The sequence below is a fragment of the Bubalus bubalis genome, chromosome 3, assembly GCF_019923935.1.
Source record: "Bubalus bubalis isolate 160015118507 breed Murrah chromosome 3, NDDB_SH_1, whole genome shotgun sequence".
In the NCBI taxonomy this organism is placed as follows: Eukaryota; Metazoa; Chordata; class Mammalia; order Artiodactyla; family Bovidae; genus Bubalus; species Bubalus bubalis.
Genome location: NC_059159.1, coordinates 100,652,001 through 100,674,372, shown reverse-complemented (window position 1 = coordinate 100,674,372; position 22,372 = coordinate 100,652,001). Strand labels below are relative to the sequence as shown.

Below are 22,372 nucleotides of genomic sequence, written 5' to 3'. Positions count from 1 at the left end.
TTTTTTTAAGATTCCACATATAAGTGGTATTGTCTTTCTCAGTCTTACTTCACTCAGTACGACAGTCTGTAAGTCCATCCATGTTGCGGCAAATAAGATTTTCTTCTTTTTAATGGCTGAGTAGTATTCCATTTTATGTATGTATGTCATTTTAGAAAATAATTGTTTAAATCTGTTTTGACTGTGCTGGGTCTGTGTTGCTGTGCGTGTGGGCTTTCTCTAGTTGCAGGGAGAGGGGTTTGCCCTCTGGTTGTGGTAGATGGGCTTCTCACCGTGGTGGCTTTTCTTGTGAAGCATGGGTTCTCGGTGCATGGGCTTTAGTAATTGTGACACGTGAGCTCAGTAGTTGTGGCTCCTGGGCTCTAGAGCACAAGCTCAGTAGTTGTGGTGCGTGGGCTTAGTTGCTTTGCGGTATGACGGATCTTCCCTGATCAGGTAACCCATGTCTCCTGGATTGGCAGGCGGGTTCTTTATCAGGGAACCACCAGGGAAGCCCCCACATCTTCTTTATCCGTTCCTCTGTTGATGGGCATCTAGATTGCTCCCGTGTCTTGGCTATTGTAAACAGTGCTGCAGCGAACATGGGGTGCATGTGTCCTTTTGGACGATGTTTTTCTCCAGATGTATGCCCAGGAGTGGGATTGCAGGATCATCTGGTAGCTCTGTTTTTAGACAGATGCATATTTTTAAACAACGTATTTAGTTTAGCTTATTTTTGACTATATTAAAAGTAGTATCACTTTATTAGTCTTCTGAGACTATCCCAAACACTTTAAGTTTTCTGAGTTTTTTCATATTATTTGTGCGCTATTGTTCAGTCATTTCCATTGCTGAATGGCATTCCATTTTGTGAGTATGTATTTTATTTTTCATTATCCTGTTGGGATATTTTCTTTTTCTTTCTTTCTTAAAATAAATATTGCTGCTATGAACCCATTCCTGTATATGATTTCTGGTGTACTATATATAGGTAGTCTGAAGCACTTATCTAGGAATGAAAGTGCTGCCTCAGAGAGTATTCAACTTGGTCAGATATTGTTGCCTTGTTTCTCAAAAACTTTGTAGCAGAGTCTCCCCTTGCACTGTATAAGACAGCTTTGCTGAGGTATAACTTGCATACCACAAAATCCACCCGTGTTGAATGTATAATTCAATGATTTTTGTGTAACCACCACCACCAGTCCAGGTTTAGAACACTTCTGTCACCTTCAAAAGCTTCCCCATGCTGACAGTATTCCTCACTTGATCCCGTTCATCTTATTACTTACCAACCTTTGACTTTGTAAGTCTTTTTTTTTTTTTTTACGTGTTCATTTACTTTAATAACACTACATTTACCATGTTATCACCATGGAATGTAAATTCAGTTTAGACGAGAATTTCACAAGTAGAACAAAGCATTCTGTGATATACCAAAGTTTGTATAATGTCTGACCAAACCAGCTTGCTCATCAATGACTTCCATTATAGGGATTTTATTTAGTTGATGATACTTTTGGAGAAAATAAACATACTGCACACATTTAAAAAGTGTTTTTCATTTACCTTTGCATTAGCACTTAAATACATGTTTCAAAATAATTTAAAATTATTCTAATATTAACAGCAGCAAAATACAATTCTGCAATTACAAAAGAGCTAAAAGGGATCCACAAGTTAAGTTACTCTCATGTTTATAACTATGATTCTAAAATAAATACTACTTCAAAGTGGCTCTGTTACCAGCTTTTTAGTTTTGGTTTAAAAACACACACAGACTTCCAGGGAGGTTTGTAATGTTGTATTCCATGGACTGTTCTGAAAGGGTTCCTCAAGAGCCAACCAGCCCTTAAAACAGTACTCAGTCCACAAGGCCGTCAGAAAGTTAAATTAACTGGGGTAAATAGGATTCCTACATTACATCAAAAGCCTATGATATTCTGCAGCAACTGGGAGCATTTTCAGGATTGGCATGTTGTCTTCTTTAGAACTAATTTCAACAGAAGAGTTTAAGGTGGACAGGTACCACTATCAAGTGTATTTAAAAGTGACATGTTTCTTTTGTGCTGGTCTGACTCCCCTGAATGACCTAGCTAGTGAACTAGTCACCAGTAACTTGGTCACCAGGCAAATCAAGCCTGCAAGAAAGGAAGCCAGTTTTCAAATGACCATGTTCTTGTCTGACCCAAACAATTTATTTTCAGCATAAACATATAACCTCAATATGAGATGTCTAACTAAAGCAAGCACCACCAAGACGACCAAGACAGCATCTCCTCTTCTAAGGTTTAGGTTTCCCCCAGAATTCTTGATACAGGGAATAGCCCATACCAAGAGTCATTGCTCCCACAACAAAGCCTTGGGCTGCCACACGCATGTGGATCAGGTGAACAGACATTTTAGTATGTCCCCTGCTCTTCAATCTATATAATCCATATGCAACAATTGCTGCAAAACCTGCCATTCCAATGGGGACAAATGGTGCCTCTCTAGCTTTTCGGATAAGTTTAGATCCCTGATCTTCATCATATGAAGAAAGAGAAATATCTGTGTCACTTGACATAGTGATTGAAGAATCTTCAGACAACTTCAAGACGTTTCAGGTTCCTACCGGATTCTCCTTTGTAAGTCTTGTGGCTTTAAAATATCTTGTTTGTGAATTTGCTTTTCTCTGACTATAAATGACTTAGAATATCTTATCTTGTCTTTGTTGATCATTTGTGTTTCTTGTTTTTTCCTCTGCTTATTTTTCTATTAGATTGTTTGATTTTTTTCTTATTATTTGGAGTTTTTAATGTATTCTGGATACCAAAACTATGCCAGTTACATTTGTGGAATTATTTGCTTATTTGCTTCAATTTTGTCTTGATCTTCTCAGACTTTTTTGTTTCTTTCATTTTCCCTCCCTCTCTCTCTCTCTCTCTCTCTGTGTGTGTGTGTGTGTGTGTGTGTGTGTGTGTGAGAGAGAGAGAGAGAGAGAGAGAGAGAGAGAGAGAGGTTAACAGGTTAATTTTAATTCTGCCACCTAAAGCTATATAATGATATATCAGATTCATGGAACTATTATACACATTCAGTAAAGTGACAACGGTGCAATACCACTTAGTATCTCAGAATCAGGAATATACAATTTTAAATTGTTTAAACACAATCCACAGTCTTAAAAATAAAATCAGAAACCATCCACAGTTATATAATTGTCAATTAAATGTTACACACTTAATAGTTGATGTAATAGTCAATATCTAGTAGGGAATGTTGAAAACAGTTTTACAGTCTCATCTTGTTGGACTCTGTTGGGAATATTTCTTGAATAGATATGTGACTGGCCAAGATGGGTAAACACAAGACAAGAACAAGTAAAGTTCTACCACGATTTCAGTAGTGTTCACTGTTTTCTTTGTCAGTTAAAAGTGAACAGCAAGAATTACAAACTTTACATATGTACAAGGTGTGCTGTAAAAGGATGTTTGTTTACAGGCATGTAAAAGTACTTTGTAACTAGTGTGATTAAAATAATGTATAAAGATAAATAGCAAAAACAGTAATCATCTGTGAACTTGCAAAATCAATTCCCTATTTTATATTACATGAAATAAAAACAGTTTTAGTTTCTTGAACCACTTTTCTAGAAATACTTGAAAAGGAATACAGACAGAAATTATTATTTTTACCCTTAGACATGGCTATAAAAATAGTTAAAAAAGAAAACAAACCAAGGGGATTTCTCTGGTTGTCCAGTGGTTAGGAATCTGCCTTGTAATTTGGAGGATGCAGGTTTGATCCCTGGTCTGGGAACTAAGATCCCACATGCCACAGAGCAGCTAAGTCTGTGCCCCCACAACTAGAGAATCCGTGTGCCACAACGGAAGATCCCTCATGATGCAACTAAGACCTGATGCAGCCAAATAAATAAATAAATATTTAAGGGGAAAACAAGACCAACAACCAAGAATACTGGAATGCCTGAGTCCAGAATGAAACCAAATATTTGGCCATATAGAATATTATTGACTTCAAGAGTAGGAATAATAATGAAGGATTTATAAGCAGTTTTTAATCAATAAATATAAGAGGCATTTTGATGTTTTTGCCACCGGAAAACAAAAGCTGTAGCATCCTTAGCTTTAGTGTAGCATTACTAAAGTTCTGAGAAGTCTGTTTTATATAGCTTCAACTCAGTTGAAAGTGTATTTATTTTTATTTATATTTATTTAAGGTCAACTAAAATTGACATCAAATATTTTTATAGATGGTATTACAGTGTCTTAATGAACAGAGATTTAAATTTTAATATAATTGGTTTTATCAGTGTTCTCGTTTAGTGACTTTATTTAGTTTTGTATTTTTCTCACTCCTGGGACTCTGAATACATGAACTATAGAGGTTCTGTCCTAAGTATTGCTTAACTTTGGTTTTCAGATACTTTGTCTCATCTTTCTGTGCTGTACTGTGTGTTTATGTCTTAAATTTTCCCTTCTAGGTGAGCACTTCTCTTGTTTAATCCTTTCAGTCAGTTTTTAGTTTAATAATGATATATAAATGAAATGATGTATCAGTGATATACTAGTGAAATGATATGTTTCATATGTAGAAGTCTACCATGTCTTTGTGATTCCATTTTTAAATTTCTTTAAGCATTTCAAGGTCTTTAGCCTCTGAAGATTCTGATACCAGCAGTCCTTGGGGTGGGGAAGGGCCAGTTATTTTTGCTAGCTTTCTCCCATGAGGTCTTACCTCCCTATATTTGTGGTGATCTTCAGTTTTATGCTTTGGCTTGATCCTAATTTGTGGAAAATTTGTAAGTCAAAATGGAGGATGCTTTTCTCCCAGAAGGCTTGGAGTTGTTTTTGCCTGGAACCAGAGATTTAAATAACTTCAAGGTCTCAATGGTCTAGACTCAAGGCAGGGGTTCCAAGCTCTCTATAATCCTTTATTTGATTGAGCATTTCCCTTCTTTACTTCTCCACATTCCTTCTTGTCATACTCATAGCTACATTTTTGAAGTGAGTCTTTTTTTATTACTGTGTAGTACTTTTTGTTGCAGAAATTTTTTGTTTCTTCAAAACTTGCTCCACATTGGTTATTGACTAGAGTTTCAGAAAGAAAAGAAAGCACTGCTGTAAAATTTTGTAGGTATTTTGGTGTATAAAAATGCAAAAAGGGAAAGAGGTCTGTTTTTAAAGTAAAAAGTGTGGAGAACGTGAGATATTTTCATGGAAAGGAAGCAGCAAAAAGAGCTATTGTGTCACACATTGTAATTAACTTTAAAGCAAAATGAATTTCACATGAGTCTAATTTTATTCTTATGTGTAAAGATCCTAAGGAAACCCTCTGTTTTAAATGTGTCCAAGGCTCTCATTTTAGTTTTTGAAAGATTCAATTTTCCCACATTACTGTGTGAAATGGATTGATTTTGAAGTCTTTAAAACAACCAAGTTTTCTTTCCTCATGTGTATTACCTTTGAAACTTCAAGGGCTTATTACAGCCTTATGAATCGGTGGCAGTAATTTACATTAGCCTATTTTTAAAGTAAGTTCAAATTTGGAAGATGATCTTCTGTTTGGATCATGTTACTCTAGTAGGTATTAGCTGGGCTGCAGTAAGGGTCATAGAAAGGGATGGTGAGAGCCAAATGAGGACAAGCGTAATCTTGTAAAAAGTACTAAATAAAAGTATCTGAAAACTTTACTGAGAGACTTTAATAATTTTTTTTAGTATTTTCTCAGAGTTTTATAACACCCGGGAGGTGGCTCTTTTCTTATTTTAATGATTAGCTTTTTTAATGAAATTTTTTTCATAAATTTATATATTTCAGAAATTTTTTGGGGGTCACTTTGGGTCCAGCTTAGAGCTGGACATGTGGCAGTGAAACTTAGGAGAGAGATGAAGGCTCAAAGCATTGTTTGAAAAGAGCTGCGTGGGGATAACGTTATAGGTGCTGAGGATGATGGCAGGTGGGGTGGGGAGGAGAAACATGTGGGTTGGATATGGACATTGTTGAGGAAAGATATTAATGTCTTATGTAAATAAGGTCCTATGATCAAGTAACATTTGGAAAATGTAGAGTTAAAGCAGAGTTAAACAGGCTTCCTTACAGCGTGATCTCTTCCAAGTACCTGCTGGCACTGTGACTTTATAAGAGGAGGAGAAAAGGAGACCAACATTTTTTGACCATAGCCACTTGTAGGGGTAATGTTCATTAGAAATATTTTAGAAAGAACTAGTTTGCTGTGATTTTTGCAATATTTCTCTGTATTAGATGGGAGGGCTCCTTACTGGTTTGGTTTCTAATGTGGCATATTGCTTCCCTGTGTTGCTTCAATTTCCCAGTGACCTAGCACAGTCATTGTAGAACATTCTAGATGCTCATAGTCCCAAAAAGAAGGAGCTCCTTGGCCTGAATGTGCCCTGTGTTCAGTGACCCAGGCCCAGAGCCCAAGGGTGTGAATTCAGACTTAGCACGATCTCTCTATGTAGGTTTATAGAGGCATCGTTCGTGCTAATGCTAGTTTGGGGGTACTTACTTCCTCTGTGAAGTCCAAAACCTGATCCTCAAACAGATCCTGAGTGGCTATGGTAATGAAAATTTAGGAGTTCTTTCAGATTACTGTCTGATTCTTGTTAGATTGATGATACAGAGATTGAAAAGAAGGATCCTTGATAAACTTCTCATTTACACATATGTGCACAAATTATGGTCCAATGGTGAATTATTTCAGTAAATCAGGCAGAGACAGGGTAAGTAGACACACACAGCAGGGCATGCCTAGAATGCACTGGGTTATTGGGGTAAAGGGAAATGGGGACCAGGGAGGAAACATTTGCTCAGTGGAGGTCAGGTGAGTTGCAAATAATGCTCAAACACCTGTCGGACATTGTATGCTGCTGCTAAGTCGCTTCAGTCGTGTCTGACTCTGTGCAACCCCATAGACGGCCGCCCATCGGGCTCCCCCGTCCCTGGGATTCTCCAGGGAAGAACACTGGAGTGGGTTGCCATTTCCTTCTCCAATGCATGAAAGTGAAAAGTGAAAGTGAAGTCGCTCAGTTGTGTCCGACTCGTAGCGACCCCATGGACTGCAGCCCACCAGGCTCCTCCGTCCATGGGATTTTCCAGGCAAGAGTACTGGAGTGGGGTGCCATTGCCTTCTCCATGGACATTGTATGGAAGACCTTTATTCGAGGGGATGGAGTCTGGCAAGAGGCATTTGTCTGTGAACATGCATTGGTGTACAGACTTTCTGAAGAGACTTGATGGCTTTAAGCTTTGAATGGTTTGGCAGATTTCCAGCCTGTCATTGTGGGGCTTGTTTGTAGCTGGTGTCTTTCTGGAGACTACTTTTACACTAATCAGTTCTGTCCCCAAGCCCGAAGTGAAGCAACTTTTATTAGAAGCTTTGCCAGTGTTTGTATAGGGTGACTGTATGCCTGGGTGGGAAGAATGTAGCAGTTTTATATGTTTGCCTGTCATAAATTTTAGCTCCTTGGATCTTTGTTGATTTTTAGTGCTGAGAGAAGAGGATGGTATATTGCATTTAACATGATCAGAACTGAAAGCATAGAGTTTATAAGTGAAGGCCTAGAGTCAGAAAGATTCAGGCTTATCTTTGCCACCCACTGCTCTAGGAGTACTAGGTTTTCCATTTGTTCATTTGGGGGTGACATTACTTATGTTACAGGATTATTTTGAGTAGATGTAGGCTGCCGTCTCTGGGGTCGCAGAGTCGGACATGACTGAAGCGACTTAGCAGCAGCAGCAGTGTACGTGTATGTGCAGTATAATGAGATAGACTGTGGTGTCACACTTCTCCCAAGTGACAAATGAGGTGTCCTCCTTGTCTGAATCTCTGAAGGAGACCCGGTGCTCTTTAGAGTTTGAGTAGAACCTGTCCTTCTAGGCAGCTAGCGAGTTCAGTCAGTAGTAGAGAGCAGATGTTGGAGAAGGAATTTGGAATAGGATTTATTCTCAGCCCCTTGTTATACCTGTTATTCTTAATATTTTAATAACCTCTTTTATTGAAATTATGTGACTTTTTATTTTAGCAAAAGAAATTAAGTGTTAACATCATGGCAGCCTTGGCCCTTGCCCCTTGCCCAGAAGAAGCTGATGCCAACATATTATTAATATTTGCCCATTAATGGGAAGAATTTCAGTAGTGAATTTCATAGGACCTTTTTTTTTCTATCACTTTGTCATGTGTTTGGCTTTTGTTTTGTTTCCAGTAAGATTTACTGGAGAATAGTGGAAACATTTGTCAGTTCTCAAATATAAGAAGTTTTATTTTCTAAAGGTTTTTATGTCCTTTAGCCTGTTTAGTCCTCCGAGCAGCTCTGGGTGGGTACCTCATGCTTTCACAAAGAAAGAATGGGAGCTCTGGAAATTGCAGGGATTTTTGCCCTCGGCAGTGGCAGAGCTGGAGCCATAATCTGGGTCATCTGCCATCACTCTTTTTTCTCTTCCCTCATCCCTTTAGACCCACAGGTCTAGTCATGTCAAGGGATTCAGCCTAAGTTATTTCTGAAAGGTAATATCAGTCAGAAACAAAGATGAGACTTCTTCAAATATAGGAATTTCAGAAGAATAGTTTGTTCCTTAATTTGCAAGCTCATTCAATTTAAAAATGATTCCTATAATATGGTGCTCATTTATTACTTCAGATTCATTGCCTCAATAATGACTTTTAAATAGGAGGACTCTATTATTAGAGTGATTGGACTGAAGTCTGATTGGACTAGGGTTAAGAGATTGCATCACTATAAATAGAGTGAGATAAAATATTTTACATAATTCGAACTTTTATGAGGTCTCATAAGTTGGGACCTAGGATCTTTTCTAGAAGGATACTTAACTTTGAACAATTTCCAAATAGCAAGCTTCCTGCTGTGGGTTTTAAGTTATAGAATGGCTGTCTTGGGGAGTTTTGGAATTAAGTGATTTCCCCTGATACCTTTCAGTTATATTACCTGAGGCACAGCTTCATTAACTGCCCCATCAAAAATTTTCCTGACCCAAAAGCTCAAGTAAGATCAGTACATTGATTATATTGTCATCTAAAGACTATAATGTAAACAGAACAATAAGGAAAATACTAGGCATGGTTATCTATGAGGCCTTGGCATAATTACTGGGGAGGGCCTTTTTGGTATACATAAATAAATTTAATGTCCCTCTTTAATAGTATCATGAGGAGGTTGAAATGGATTTAAAGACACTGCCATTTCATTGTGATTGTAAAAAAAGTGGGTCCAGTCACTGATATTTAGTATTTTATCATGAGAAAAGTTTATGAGAAAAATAGTTTGTAAAAATTGTAAACAGTTGTGAATTAGAGTGCATTAATAAGTGATTGGTAAGTTTTAATAAAACTAGAATCTTTTCCTGTCATTTTAACTTTTATCCCAGTGACTCAACTTTTTCTGTCTCTGTTACCAGCCATGTTGTGTTATTGTTATAAAACTATATTATTCCAACAATTTTACCAAAGTTTAGATAAATATTTTTAGCTGTTATTCTTTGTTTAAAATTCTCCATCAGCATAAGAAGTTGATATTTAGTTGAAGAAGCAGTAAAAGCACAATGATCTGTGACTTAGAATAGTGCTAAGGATTTTTCCAAAATTAGAGTTGGGTTTTCAGGAAATGATGTATCACATGCCAAAATTGAATGGGGCTGAAAGAGGGATGACAGAAGATACATTTTGTTAGTGGTGTCTTGAGATGATGGCTGATGTTTAATGACTTAAGTAATGTGCAAATAAGCTAAAAACCAGAAAACCCCCCAAACTAAATAGTGTTCCAAGGATGGAAAGCATGCTGCAGATCATATGCTTTGAATCAATGATTTTTTTTTTTTTTTTTTTTTTTTTTTTTTACTAACAGCTGATGGGAGTAGGTCCTTAATTCTCTGTTGTTTGGCATAATTTTATACTAATATTTATATAGAACCACATTTTGCTGGTGTTAATCTTGGATAATTAATCATGGATCTGTATAAATATATATATGTGTGTGTGTATGTGCCTTGGATACTTATTGCTTTATTTTTTAAATTTCTAAGTGAGTTAAAATATACAGTGTAATAATTTTGGCAGATGATGGTTTGATCAGTAAATGTTATCTTTATGAGTTTATTAATGTTTGTCGTTTTTCCCCCTTCTCTCTCTTCCCTGTTTCTAGGGTGTGGATGAATGGAACATAGCTCGCCTAAACACGGTCTTGGATGTGGTTGAGGAAGAGTGTGGTATTTCTATTGAGGGTGTAAACACCCCTTATCTATATTTTGGCATGTGGAAAACCACATTTGCATGGCACACCGAGGATATGGACCTCTACAGCATTAATTATCTCCACTTTGGAGAGCCCAAGTCTTGGCAAGTTGCATGTTTAATATTCATTTGCTTTGGAATTGTGAGATCTGAGCAATAGGAACCCATTGAAGATGGTTTTTTTCCCGTTTTTCTGGCAGAGTCAGATTTACATGAGCTGTAAGAAAGTTCTTGACTAACAATTAATTATTGCAGAGTCTTCCACTCTGCCTAGGGTTTTGCTCAAAACCGTAAAGCTAATGGTGATTTGTATATCCAAATTTGGCCTACAGACCATTTTGTGGGTCATGGATTGATAGGTATTTTAGTCTCAAAGAATTTGGCATCTTGAACTTCTCTGAGCATTTGCTGGAAGGTATGGGGAATGTAAGTTAGGAGTGAAAATTCACTTTCTGGATGTACCTAGGGATTTTCTGGTCTAATCTCTGAATAAATGACAGATTCCATTTAGTATGTGGTGAGTAGAGGGGTAGGAGGCATGAAAAAGGAGGCCTGTTACCACTTTTTTGGTGGTGGATATGGGGAGAAGAATAAGAATGTGAATGTGTGTTCTTAACTTGCAATTACCTGTGTCATCTTTCTGAGCAACGATTTTAAGATTTATTGTTCTGTAGAATGCATCATTCAGCATGAATTTTGGTGACTTCTAGGATTCACCCTCGGAGAAGGCAGTGGCACCCCACTCCAGTACTCTGGCCTGGAAAAACCCATGGATGGAGGAACCTGGTGGGCTACAGTCCACGGGGTCGCTAAGAGGCAGACACGACTGAGCGACTTCACTTTCACTTTTCACTTTCATGCATTGGAGAAGGAAATGGCAACCCACTCCAGTGTTCTTGCCTGGAGAGTCCCAGGGATGGGGGAGCCTGATGGGCTGCCGTCTATGCGGCTGCACAGAGTCAGACACGACTGAAGCAACTTAGCAGTTAGCAGTAGCAGGATGCATCATATGGTACCCAGCACAAATTTGTGATTGTTACTCTGTCAGTCACCCTGGAGTTCTTTGTGGTCAGCCAGTTTCATGTTTGAACTTATTTTTGTCGGTTTTAGTCTTAGGAAGGGCTTTCCAGGTCGTGCAGTGGTAAAGAATCCACCTGTCAATGCAGGAGACATGGGTTCAATCCCTGGGTTAGGAAGATCCCCTGGAGAAGGAAACGGCAACCCACTTCAGTATTCTTGCTTGGGAAATCACACGGACAGAGGAGCCTGGAGGGCTATGTTTCATGGGGTCAGAAGAGTCAGACGTGCCTGAGTGACTGAGCACAGTCTTAGGAGAGCTTAAATATCAGTTCTATTTTTTTTTTATAATACACATATGTGGAGAATAATTCACAGACAAAAGTATACGAGGTATCAACTTGACAAGGCAGGAAATACTGAATATGCTCTTTCTGCTGGTTGTGAACACTATAGGATGCTCTTCAGGTGCTTGTGTCAGCCCAGTAGCTTTCTTGCCTCCAATTTAAAGGTAATGGCCTCTTTTCATGTTCTCCTGCTGATCAGGTTTTGAGTGCAATGTATAATTTCTGTCCGCATCTTGCTATTACTTGCCCTTGAGGTTTCATCATTTGGTGAAGTGTGAAGTTGTAAGCTTTCTCCAGCAAATTCAAATACAGCAAAAGTTCATAATGATCAAAAATGACATTTAATCAGCAGGAAAGCTTTTGGTGGAAGGGCAAAGCTCTTAGGACCTAGAAAAGAAATCCAGGCATTTTCTGTTTTGTGATGGAGTTTTATGATCTGAGAAAAATTTAGTGAGAAGTTTTGTAACTCATTTTTAATAGTCCTTTACTTACACATTTTGTTTGGAAAATTTTTAGCATTCTACTCTCTTAATGGAATAAATAAAATGTAAACATTTTAAATAGGTGGTTTAGGAACTAGACTTTGACAGAATGGGATGGAAAGATGATTTCTTACACAAGTGTTTGTTGAGGACCAGCTTGTGAGCACACGCTCTAGGCCTGTGAGTCTCTCGTCTTTCTTCAGCACCACGGTAGAGTCTTTTGAAGTGTCATCCTTCAGTACTTTTGGGAATCGACTTTGAGAGACTCAGAGAAATATTTTAAATAATGTGTAGGCTCCTGGGCAGTTTCTTAGCTGCATGGTTTCTGTTACTCACTTTTGTTGTGAGTAAAATAGGCAAAATTGGTAAATTCAATATCTTGGTGAAATCTATTATATAGGCAATTATATACTTCCCTTAAGAAATCTGGTTAGGGGTTTCCCTGGTGGTCCAGTGGTTAGGACTTTGTGCTTCCACTGCAGGGGCCACAGATTGCATCCCTGGTTAGGGAACTAAGATCTTGCAAGCCTCATGGTATGGCAAAAAAAAAAACAACCTGAAAAGTTAGTCACAAAACTTTTCCGTAGATTTGGAGAAATTCATGACAATCATGACAATGCCTGGGACATTTTAGTATTGGAGAAGTTGAAATGAAGTCTCTGCTTTCTTATTAAGACAAGTGATTTATTTTTATAAAGTTATTAAGACAGTAGTAACTTCCCTTCTCTCTTGGGCCAAGACTTATCTCCTAAAGATTGCTTGGGCATCTTTGGTGGCTCAGATGATAAAGAATCTGCCTGCAATGCAGGAGATGCAGGTTTGCTCCCTGGGTTAGGAAGATCCCCTGGAGAAGGAAATGGTGACCCACTTCAGTATTCTTGCCTGGGAAATTCCATGGACAGAGGAGTCTGGTGGGTTATAGTGCATGGGTAGCAAAGAGTCAGACACAATGGTGATTAAACAACAACAAAGATTTCTTAGAGGAGAATATTCTGTTAGGATATGACTGATTCTAGAGTCTTGTCTTTGGAAGAGGGCCACGCTGTTCATGAGTGAGGATAAGTACACTGGATCCCAAAGTATTTCTTTCTCTCAGAGTATCTCTTTCTCTCTAAATACAGAAAATGTATTTTCTGTATTTAGTTATTCTATTTGTTTTTAAGCATATAGACTCCATTATATGCATTAAGAATAGATTTATACTATCACTATTACCTTTAACCTTGGCCATTATTTATAATGGTAAAATAATAAAACATAGCAGTGAATTATGACAGTTAATCTACATTCCATTTTCTAAGATAGCTACTGTAAGAAAAGAGCGATATAAATAACTCTAAGGATTATTCCCCAGTATGCTTATGAATGATTATATTAGCTTGGCATAAATAATTTTGAGGTAAACTTTATTATCATAAAGTTTCCCTGGTGGCTCAGATTTTAAATAGTCTGCCTGCAATGCAGGAGACCCAGGTTCAGTCCCTGGGTTGGGAGGATCCCCTGGAGAAGGAAATGGCAACCCACTCCAGTATCCTTGCCTGGAGAATTCTATGGACAAAGGAGCCTGGTGGGTTATAGTCCAGGGGGTTATAAAGAGTTGGACACAATTGAGCCGATAACACTTTCACTTTTCTTATTATTAACATTCACCTCAGTAACCATCATAATATATTTGAAGTAAGCTTTCAAAGGTGGTAGAAGCATACAAATTCATGTAAATATTGGGAGGTGGGCAGTTGTGTGGCAGACTCAGACTCAAGCAGCAGAAGACAGGGCTGTGGTCCTCACTCTGCTACTGATGTGTGTGGCTTTGGGCAAAGAGCTGTACTTCTGTGGACCAATTTCCTCACCTACAAAATTACAAGGCTAATCAGGATGCACTCCAGTGCTCTAATTCTGTAATTTGTGATAAAAAGCACATGGGTATTTTTACCCAATGTACAAAATGAGAGGATGCGGAGGTGACGTGAAGTTGGGGTGTATGTGTGCACGGCGTGCGCATGCATGTGCCCTTGCTGGTTTCCTTTTCTGGTGTCCTCTCCTTGTTGAGTTGCCTTTACTCTCCTCCAGGGGTGCCCTATTCATGCTTGACATCTCTGCTCCCTGCAGTGTGTCTTCCTCCTGTCTGGTCTTACTGCCTGGCGTTCAATTTCAGTGACCTTCTCTTCTTCAGTTTTCTCTTTAGGCACCAAGTTCTGGTTACAGGTATTACAAAGACTGCCTAAAATTCTCTCCTTACTTCCATGACTGTGCTTGCTACTCTTCTTTGCCCTTGTGTTCCTTAGATTTTGCCTCAAGGCTTTCTGGACCATGTGTTGCCTCACCTTAGGCTTCTGTCTTTGCACCTTTCAAGTGATTATATGACCATTTCTGCTGCCCCTTTCCTGTGCCTGCTTTGAAGTTTTGGGGCTGTGGTTTTCCCTTTGAAATTGTCAGCACTTAACACAGGATCTGGCTAAAGGTTTGATGCTCTGTTAAGTAATTCTCATTTTGAATCAATACAGTATTAAATTGTTTTGGATCAGTCTGTTCAAGAGCAGACAGGATAATATGTAAAATGTTTTATAAAGATTCTTGACTCCAGTGTAATCATTAAGAACACCAAGCTTCCAGAGATTTCTGAGTAGCTGCTGATAGGCCTGGCTCCAGGTAGAAGCCATGGGACATGGTTTACTGGGTACAACATGTAGCAGATTTTGCCGAGTAAGTGTTCATGAACACAGGTATGTACTGAAGAGACTTTAGAGGAGCTAATGATTTACTTAAACATTTCTAGCATGAAGGTTTAAGGAAAAACCTTAAGAGAAAGCTTAAAATTGGCAGAAAACTGCTTTGGCAGTCAGTGCTAGTGTATTTATTTTCTTGGAATTAATATTGACTTTGGAGTCAGAAGACCTGTTTTAAAAATCCCAATCTGTCACTTGCCAGCTGAATGACTTAGGGCAAATCACTATACTCCATTCATCATGAATTTCTCTAACTGCCAAACAAAGGCGTGATTTATTCTCTATCTTAATAGCATTGCTTAGAGGGTCCTGGGAAATACTGTGTATAAAGATGTCTTATAAATTGTAAAAGAACTATTCAAATATTAGTAGTTACTATTGTCTTAATAACTTTATAAAAATAAGTAATTTTTTGGTCATAGTAATTACTTAGAGCCTGAACTCAGCATGATGTGTTTCTGTGTATGATTGAGTGGGAGTTTCAAGGATCAGTAAAATAAAAGTTTATTTCCCAAGCACCATGTATGATAGTGGTTAATTACTGAGAGATACAGAATTTAGATGGTGACTTGAATCTCTGTCTTTGAGAAACTGTGTCCAAATACAGCGAATAAGATAGTTTCAGATTTACTCTGTTGAGACTGAGAGAGGTAAAGTTTAAGGGAACTTGTCTTAAACTATGAAAAGGTCTCAAGTCAGGAGAGAAGTTTCTCCTGGAAGTTTTTTGAAAAATTAAGGATGCACTGAAACATTTTGGACTTGGCTAAATTTTACTCAGTAAATTGTGCAATTTTGTTAAATGTAGCAATAATAAAGTGTCAGATTATTCAGTGTGATATATCTTAATTCCTTGCTTTTTCTTTAGATCAGTTTGTTTAGTGCTGTGTAATATTTTAAGCGCACAGATTTTTGCCCCAGAGTCTTGTGTTTTGAGTTCTGGCATTGCTTTTTACTGAGAATATCACCCAGGGAAATTATTGCATAACCCTCTGCCTCCTTTTTCTTATTTTATTTCAAAATTTTATTTATTTATTTGATTGCTCTAGTTCTTAGTTATGGCACACTGGATCTTTGATCTTCGTTGCAGCATAAGAGATCTTCAGTTGTGGCGTGTGGGATCTTTATAAATATTTATAAATTGAAGTGTTAATAAAATTAACTGCTTAAGTTATTCTGATCATTTAGGCATATCTATGTTATATATTTTTAGATAATAACACTTTAAAAGGTTTAAAAAATTGGAACTCTACCCCCCAGATATGGTATTAATTTTGTACTCAGCTGCTATCTGTATTTGTAGAGAGTCAGAGATAACAGGAAGCAAAAATTTTTATTGGTCAAATGGATGATATTTTAGTTAGACCTGAGTCTGACTTGGAGATAACACAGCCACACTGGTGCACACATACATCTCTGCAGTCCAGACAGTGAGTCCCAAAGACCCCTGCTTAACATCGAGTTCTCTGAGGAGAGTGTCAGGGAGGTCTGGTGCTTGTGATTTTGAAGGTAAATTTCAACGCGTTTTCCTGAAGTGATGAGATGCAGTGTCTTGTCACTCACTGACTGATGACTGTGGGTCCTCATACAGGAACCCTAAACTTGTATTAAGTACTTTTAATACCCCTGATAAGCATAGCAGGAGCTTGTAAATTCCTTCAGGATTCTTATTTCCTTGTAACTACTTTTTCACTTAAAGCCACCACCATCACCACCTACAAGATCTCCAGTAAACCATTTAAATGAAAAGAGACTGTTGAATCAAATCCTAACTCTTAGGGAAAAATCAGAGGGTTAATGCAAATTTATTTACCATGTAGTTCATGGAAAACAAGGATTAGTGATGCTAGCCTTGCTAATTAACTCTACCAGATATAGTGGTTCACAAATGTTACCTAACTTACTTATCTTTATTCCTCTGTATTTCTCTTCATCCTCTTCAAACTGTTTAGTTTGGAAACCACTTTGTAGAAAATATATGTTACTTAATATTTGTGTAATAAAATTTTTCTTTGACTTGAGCATATAGGAAAGCAGCTTCTTTTATTTTTAAATTGCACTTCTGCAAGTAGGCTCTGGCAAATAACTGTTACTTCTGTGACACCGAATGTGTTCATTGCTTGTAAGCTTACTTTTCAAGGTGTAGAGCTTGACTACGACGATGAAGTATGTTCTCTATCTTTGGTGACTGCAGTTCATTTTATGTGTGCCTCTTTTTGTGTGCCAGGAATTGTGCTAATCAGTTTAAGAAATCATCTCAGGTAAGCCAGACAACAGGTGTTTCAGGTAGGTGTTTTTTTGCCCCATTTTTAAACTAAGGACTCTCAAACTGACTTTCAGAGCCTTAACTTCTTTATCTGGGGGACTAGTGAATCTTGCAGCTGGGATTTTAACTTGATTTAATCAAATCTTCCCATTGATTTAAAGTGAAAAGGGAACAGTGAAGATGAAGGAATAGGCAAGAAGAAAGAGTGCTTGTGTGTGGTTTTTTTTTTTTTTTTTTTTATAGCACCAGCTTTCTTTTAATGAGATTTTCTGCAGAACCAAAGAGAAACCAGCCTCTTACATTTTGGGACAAAACTATGGCATAAGAGAGATTTTCAGAAGGGTAAAATGTGGCTAGATTCCAATCATGTGATAATTGATAGCAGTTATTCAGTTGGGAGGACCATTGTAGGTGAGAGTGGGAGAAGCCACTGGCCCAGCTTTATTTCCTTCAGATTTGTTCTCTAGATAGCTTTTGGAAATCTGCTTGAAATCAGAAAATCCCATATTTTAGAAAGAATGTGTTTTACCTTGAGGATTTTGTCTTCCTCAGGGAATGAGTGATAATTTTTTATTTAAATGTCTGTTCACATTCAGTTCCCTCAAATGAAGCTTTGGAAAAAGCTAGTTTGTCCCTGTTGAGAGCTAAGAGTGCTTTGTCTATCAGACCTTTCCAGTGAAGTGGATGAACCTAGAGCCTGTTATACAGAGTGAAGTAAGTCAGGAGGAGAAAAACAAATACCATATGTTAAAGTATGTACATGGAATCTAGAAAAATGGTACAGATGAACCTGTTTGTAGGGCAGCAATAGAGATGCAGACATAGAAAACAGATTTGTAGATGTGGAGTGGGAGTGGGAAGGAGAGGGTGGAATGAATGGAGAGAGTAGCATGGAAACATATACATTACCATATGTAACATAGATAGCCAGTGGGAATTTGCTATATGATGCAGGGAGCTCAACCTGGTGCAGTGTGACAACCTGGAGGGGTGGGATGGGGTAGGAGGTGGGAGGGAGGTTCAGGAGGGAGGGGACATATGTATACCTATGACTGATTCATGTTGATGTATGGCAGAAACCAATGCAACAGTGTAAAGCAATTATCCTACAATTAAAAAAAAATTGAAAAATAAAGCCTTTCGGATAAGAACTGCCAGGATGAGGACCAGCCTAACTCCTGAAGGCTATAACACAGTCCTCTTTACTCTTTCTAGTACTCCTGGTCAGCTAGTTTTTATACTTCATAAATTTCTTCATGTTATTTGGATTTCTTTTTAATACATAAAAATATAATAATGTCTGCATTGAATTTATTTGGATTGAGAAGGTTTTGTTGAAATTGTCTTGGCTCCTAGAAATATAAACTAAGAGTTACGTTAGCTCAAAAATGGGCCCCACTTCTCCATGTGTTGCCTTCACTTTTCTCCCTGGCTTCTGTATTCCTCCCTGTGTCACCAGGAATGAAAGCTGTGCCATCGGGGAGGGCCGTGAATTTTCCTGGCATGGATTCTCTTCAGTCTCTTGTATAATCACTGAGGCTCAGGCCAAGGGTCGGAAAGTATTGTGATTGTCCTGGCTTGGTCACAGGTCTGCCTCTGTGGTGGTGAGGGAAGAGACATGAAGAATGGCAGCCCCCATCAGAATTCCATGTTTGTGTTTGGAGGAGAGGGTGGACGCTATTACCTGAATTTTGCTGCACAACAGGAGTAAAATCCAGTCTCCTACAGATAACAGACAAAGAAAAGTCCCAAATAAGTTCAGATATTTGCTTAAAAATCTTAGGAAGACTGATTCAATTAACTTTAGTTCAGTCACTCAGTTGTGTCTGACTCTTTGCGACCCCATGAATTGCAGCACTCCAGGCCTCCCTGTCCATCACCAACTCCCGGAGTTCACTCAAACTCACATCCATCGAGTCAGTGATGCCATCCAGTCATCTCATCCTCTGTTGTCCCCTTCTCCTCCTGCCCCCAATCCTTCCCAGCATCAGAGTCTTTTCCAATGAGTCAACTTTTCGCATGAGGTGGCCAAAGTACTAGAGTTTCAGCTTTAGCATCATTCCTTCCAAAGAACACCCAGGACTGATGGGGCTCTTAACTTATTTTCTATGAGGTTTGAAAAGATGTCCTTTGGGAGTATTTCCTTAAGATGAGATAATATATATATATATATTTAGGATATTAAGGTTATTAAAATGTATGCTTGTTTAACTTACTGTAAAAGCATTTCGAGCAATTGATCGCTGACTTTTACTCGAAGTAGAGGCAGTTGACACAGTCCTCTTTATACACTGAACTGAAAACTGAAGAATATAGTTTGTAAGTTTCTTTTTCTGACGACTTGAACCAACATTGCTCTCTTTTCTTGTGATTTATATATTAAATATCTTAACAGTCAGTTTTACCACTTTGTTATGTCCTATTCTTTTAGAACTTTTTTTTTTTTCTCATTGATTTGTGTGTTTTGGTCTTGTCTCCTCAAGGAGACTTTTGGCTTCTTGAGGGCAGCCCCACAGCACCTTTGTAAGTCTCATCACCACAGGCTCATGCTGGTAAGTCACTTCAGTCGTGTCCGACTCTGTGCAACCCCATAGACGGCAGCCCACCAGGCTCCCCCGTCCCTGGGATTCTCCAGGCAAGAACAGTGGAGTGGGTTGCCATTTCCTTCTCCAATGCATGAAAGTGAAAAGTGAAAGTGAAGTCGCTCAGTCGTGTCCGACTCTTAGCGACCCCATGGACTGCAGCCCACCAGGCTCCTCCGTCCATGGGATTTTCTAGGCAAGAGTACTGGAGTGGGGTGCCATTGCCTTCATAGATGTGTTTAATTGCTGAAGCAGGTTTTTGGGGGATCTGCTCCCTTGTATGTCATATGTGTACAGCACCATGCTGCTTTCAGGCTTTATTGATCTTTTTATAATATTCTTTTTGGTTTCTTATGGGTAAATATTATAAAATTAACCTATAAAATAATGCAGTCATGTATCCTGTGTGATGTCTTGAATACAATCAACCTGATATATGGGAAATTTTTAGACGTTAACAAAAAACTGTTAGAAATTTTTAGACACTTTTACTACATTTTGGTTTTCAGTGATGATAACAGATTTGATAGCTTACCAGAGAGAAATCCAGAGATAGTACAAATCCAACCTTCTTTCTTTCCTCCAAGTGACTAATATAGGCTTCATGCATGACGCTTCCAGAATGTTATTTTACAATGTATATTTCTGAGTGTACATTGCATCTAGTCGTGTGATGTCTGAAATGATCTGACCAGAGACAAAATAGGCCCATTTAACAATCTTCCTTGAAGTGTGGTTAAAAAAAAGTGAATGTCCTTGGAGAAGGCGTTACACATCAACAAGGGCTTGAGTTAGATGGGTTGCTGTCATCGTCTTTGCTCCTCTAAGTTACCTCTCAGCCCACTTGAATGAAGAAGATTAATATAATCTAGGGAATGTCAGGTGTTGGCAGAAACATGTGACCATTTGCTGTCCCTCTTTTCCTAATTTTATTGAGACATAATTGACATACATCACTCTGTAGGTTTAAATCATTCAGTGCAATGGTTTGATTTACATATATTGTGAAGTGATTGCCACAGTCAGTTGAGTTCAGTTTAGTCGCTCAGTCGTGTCTGACTCTTTGTGACCCCATGGACTGCAGCACGCCAGGCCTCCTTGTCTATCGCCAACTCCTGGAGTTTACTCAAACTTATGTCCATTGAGTCGGTGATGCCATCCAACCATCTCATCCTTTGTTGTCCCCTTCTCCTTCCATCTTCGATCTTTCCCAGCATCAGGGTCTTTTAATGAGTCAGCTCTTCGCATCTGGTGGCCAAAGTGTTGGAGTTTCAGCTTTAACAACAGTCCTTCCAGTAAATATTCAGGACTGATCTTCTTTAGGAGGGACTGGTTGGATCTCCTTGCAGTCCAAGGGACTCTCAAGAGTCCTCTCCAACACCACAGTTCAAAAGCATCAATTCTTTGGCACTCAGCTTTCTTTGTAGTCCACCTCTCACATCCATACATGACTACTGGAAAAACCATAGCCGTGACTAGATGGACCTTTGTTGACAAAGTAATGTGTCTGCTTTTTAATATGTTGTCTAAGTTGGTCATAACTTTTCTTCCCAGGAGCAAGCATCTTTTAATTTCATAACTGCTGTCACCATCTGCTGTGATTTTGCAGCCTCCAAAAATAAAGTCTGTCACTGTTTCCCCATCTATTTCTCATGAAGTGATGGGACCGGATGCCATGATCTTTGTTTTCTGCATGTTGAGTTTTTAGCCAACTTTTTCACTCTCCTCTTTCACTTTCATCAAGAGGCTCTTTAGTTCTTCTTCACTTTCTGCCATAAGGGTGGAGTCATTGGCATATCTGAGGTTGTTGGTATTTCTCCCGGCAATCTTGATTCTAGGTTGTGCTTTATCCAGCCGGGCATTTCACATGATGTACTCTGCATATAAGTTAAATAAGTGGGGTGACAATGTACAGCCTTGACGTACTCCTTTTCCTATATGGAAGCAGTCTGTTGTTCCATGTCCAGTTCTAACTGTTGCTTCCTGACCTGCATACAGATTTCTCAGGAGGCAGGTCAGGTGGTCTGGTTTTCCCATCTCTTTAAGAATTTTCCACAGTTTGTTGTGACCCACACAGTCAAAGGCGTTGGCATAGTCAATAAAGCAGAAATAGATGTTTTTCTGAAACTCTGTTGCTTTTTCGATGATCCAACAGATGTTGGCAATTTGATCTCTGGTTCCTCTGCCTTTTCTAAAACCAGCTTGAACATCTGGAAGTTCATGGTTCACGTATTGTTGAAGCCTGGCTTGGAGAATTTTGAGCATTACTTTACTAGCGCGTGAGAGGAGTGCTATTGTGCGGTAGTTTGAGCATTCTTTGGCAATGCCTTTCTTTGGGATTGGAATAAAAACTGACCTTTTCCATTCCTGTGGCCACTGCTGAGTTTTCCAAATTTGCTGGCATATTGAGTGCAGCACCTTCACAGCATCATCTTTCAGGATTTGAAATAGCTCAACTGGAATTCCATCACCTCCACTAGCTTTGTCCATAGTGATTGCCACAGTAGGTTCAGCTAATATTCATTTTCGCATATAGATACAATAAAAAGAAAAAAGGAAAAAATTCTTCTTATACTGTAATAAGAACTCTTAGGATTAACTCTCTTAACTTTCCTGTGTATCATACAGCATTGTTGCTATAGTCGTCATGTTGTTCATTGCATCTCATGTACTTATTTATCGTATAACTGGAAGTTTGTACCTTTTGACC

At 38.5% G+C, this 22,372-nt stretch overlaps 2 protein-coding genes across 11 annotated transcripts in view; one reads left to right on the top strand and one right to left on the bottom strand.

Moving 5' to 3' along the window:
* Positions 1-22,372, top strand: part of KDM4C (lysine demethylase 4C) — a 407,208-nt gene that overhangs the window by 60,994 nt on the left and 323,842 nt on the right. For all 10 annotated transcript variants that reach the window (XM_025281534.3, XM_044939894.2, XM_006076447.4 and 7 more), the window contains one exon: positions 10,157-10,350. In XM_025281534.3, the coding sequence (XP_025137319.3) occupies positions 10,157-10,350 (194 nt within the window). The remainder of the gene's footprint in view (positions 1-10,156; positions 10,351-22,372) is intronic.
* On the bottom strand, positions 2,153-2,609 carry LOC123465594 (HIG1 domain family member 1A, mitochondrial-like). Its single transcript, XM_045165027.1, has one exon. The coding sequence runs from the start codon at positions 2,540-2,542 to the stop codon at positions 2,261-2,263; it is 282 nt and encodes a 93-aa protein (XP_045020962.1). The 5' UTR covers positions 2,543-2,609; the 3' UTR covers positions 2,153-2,260.

Bases quoted from the DNA above. Each gene is read 5' to 3' on its own strand.
- LOC123465594 (XM_045165027.1), bottom strand. From the start codon at position 2,542: ATGTCAAGTGACACAGATATTTCTCTTTCTTCATATGATGAAGATCAG.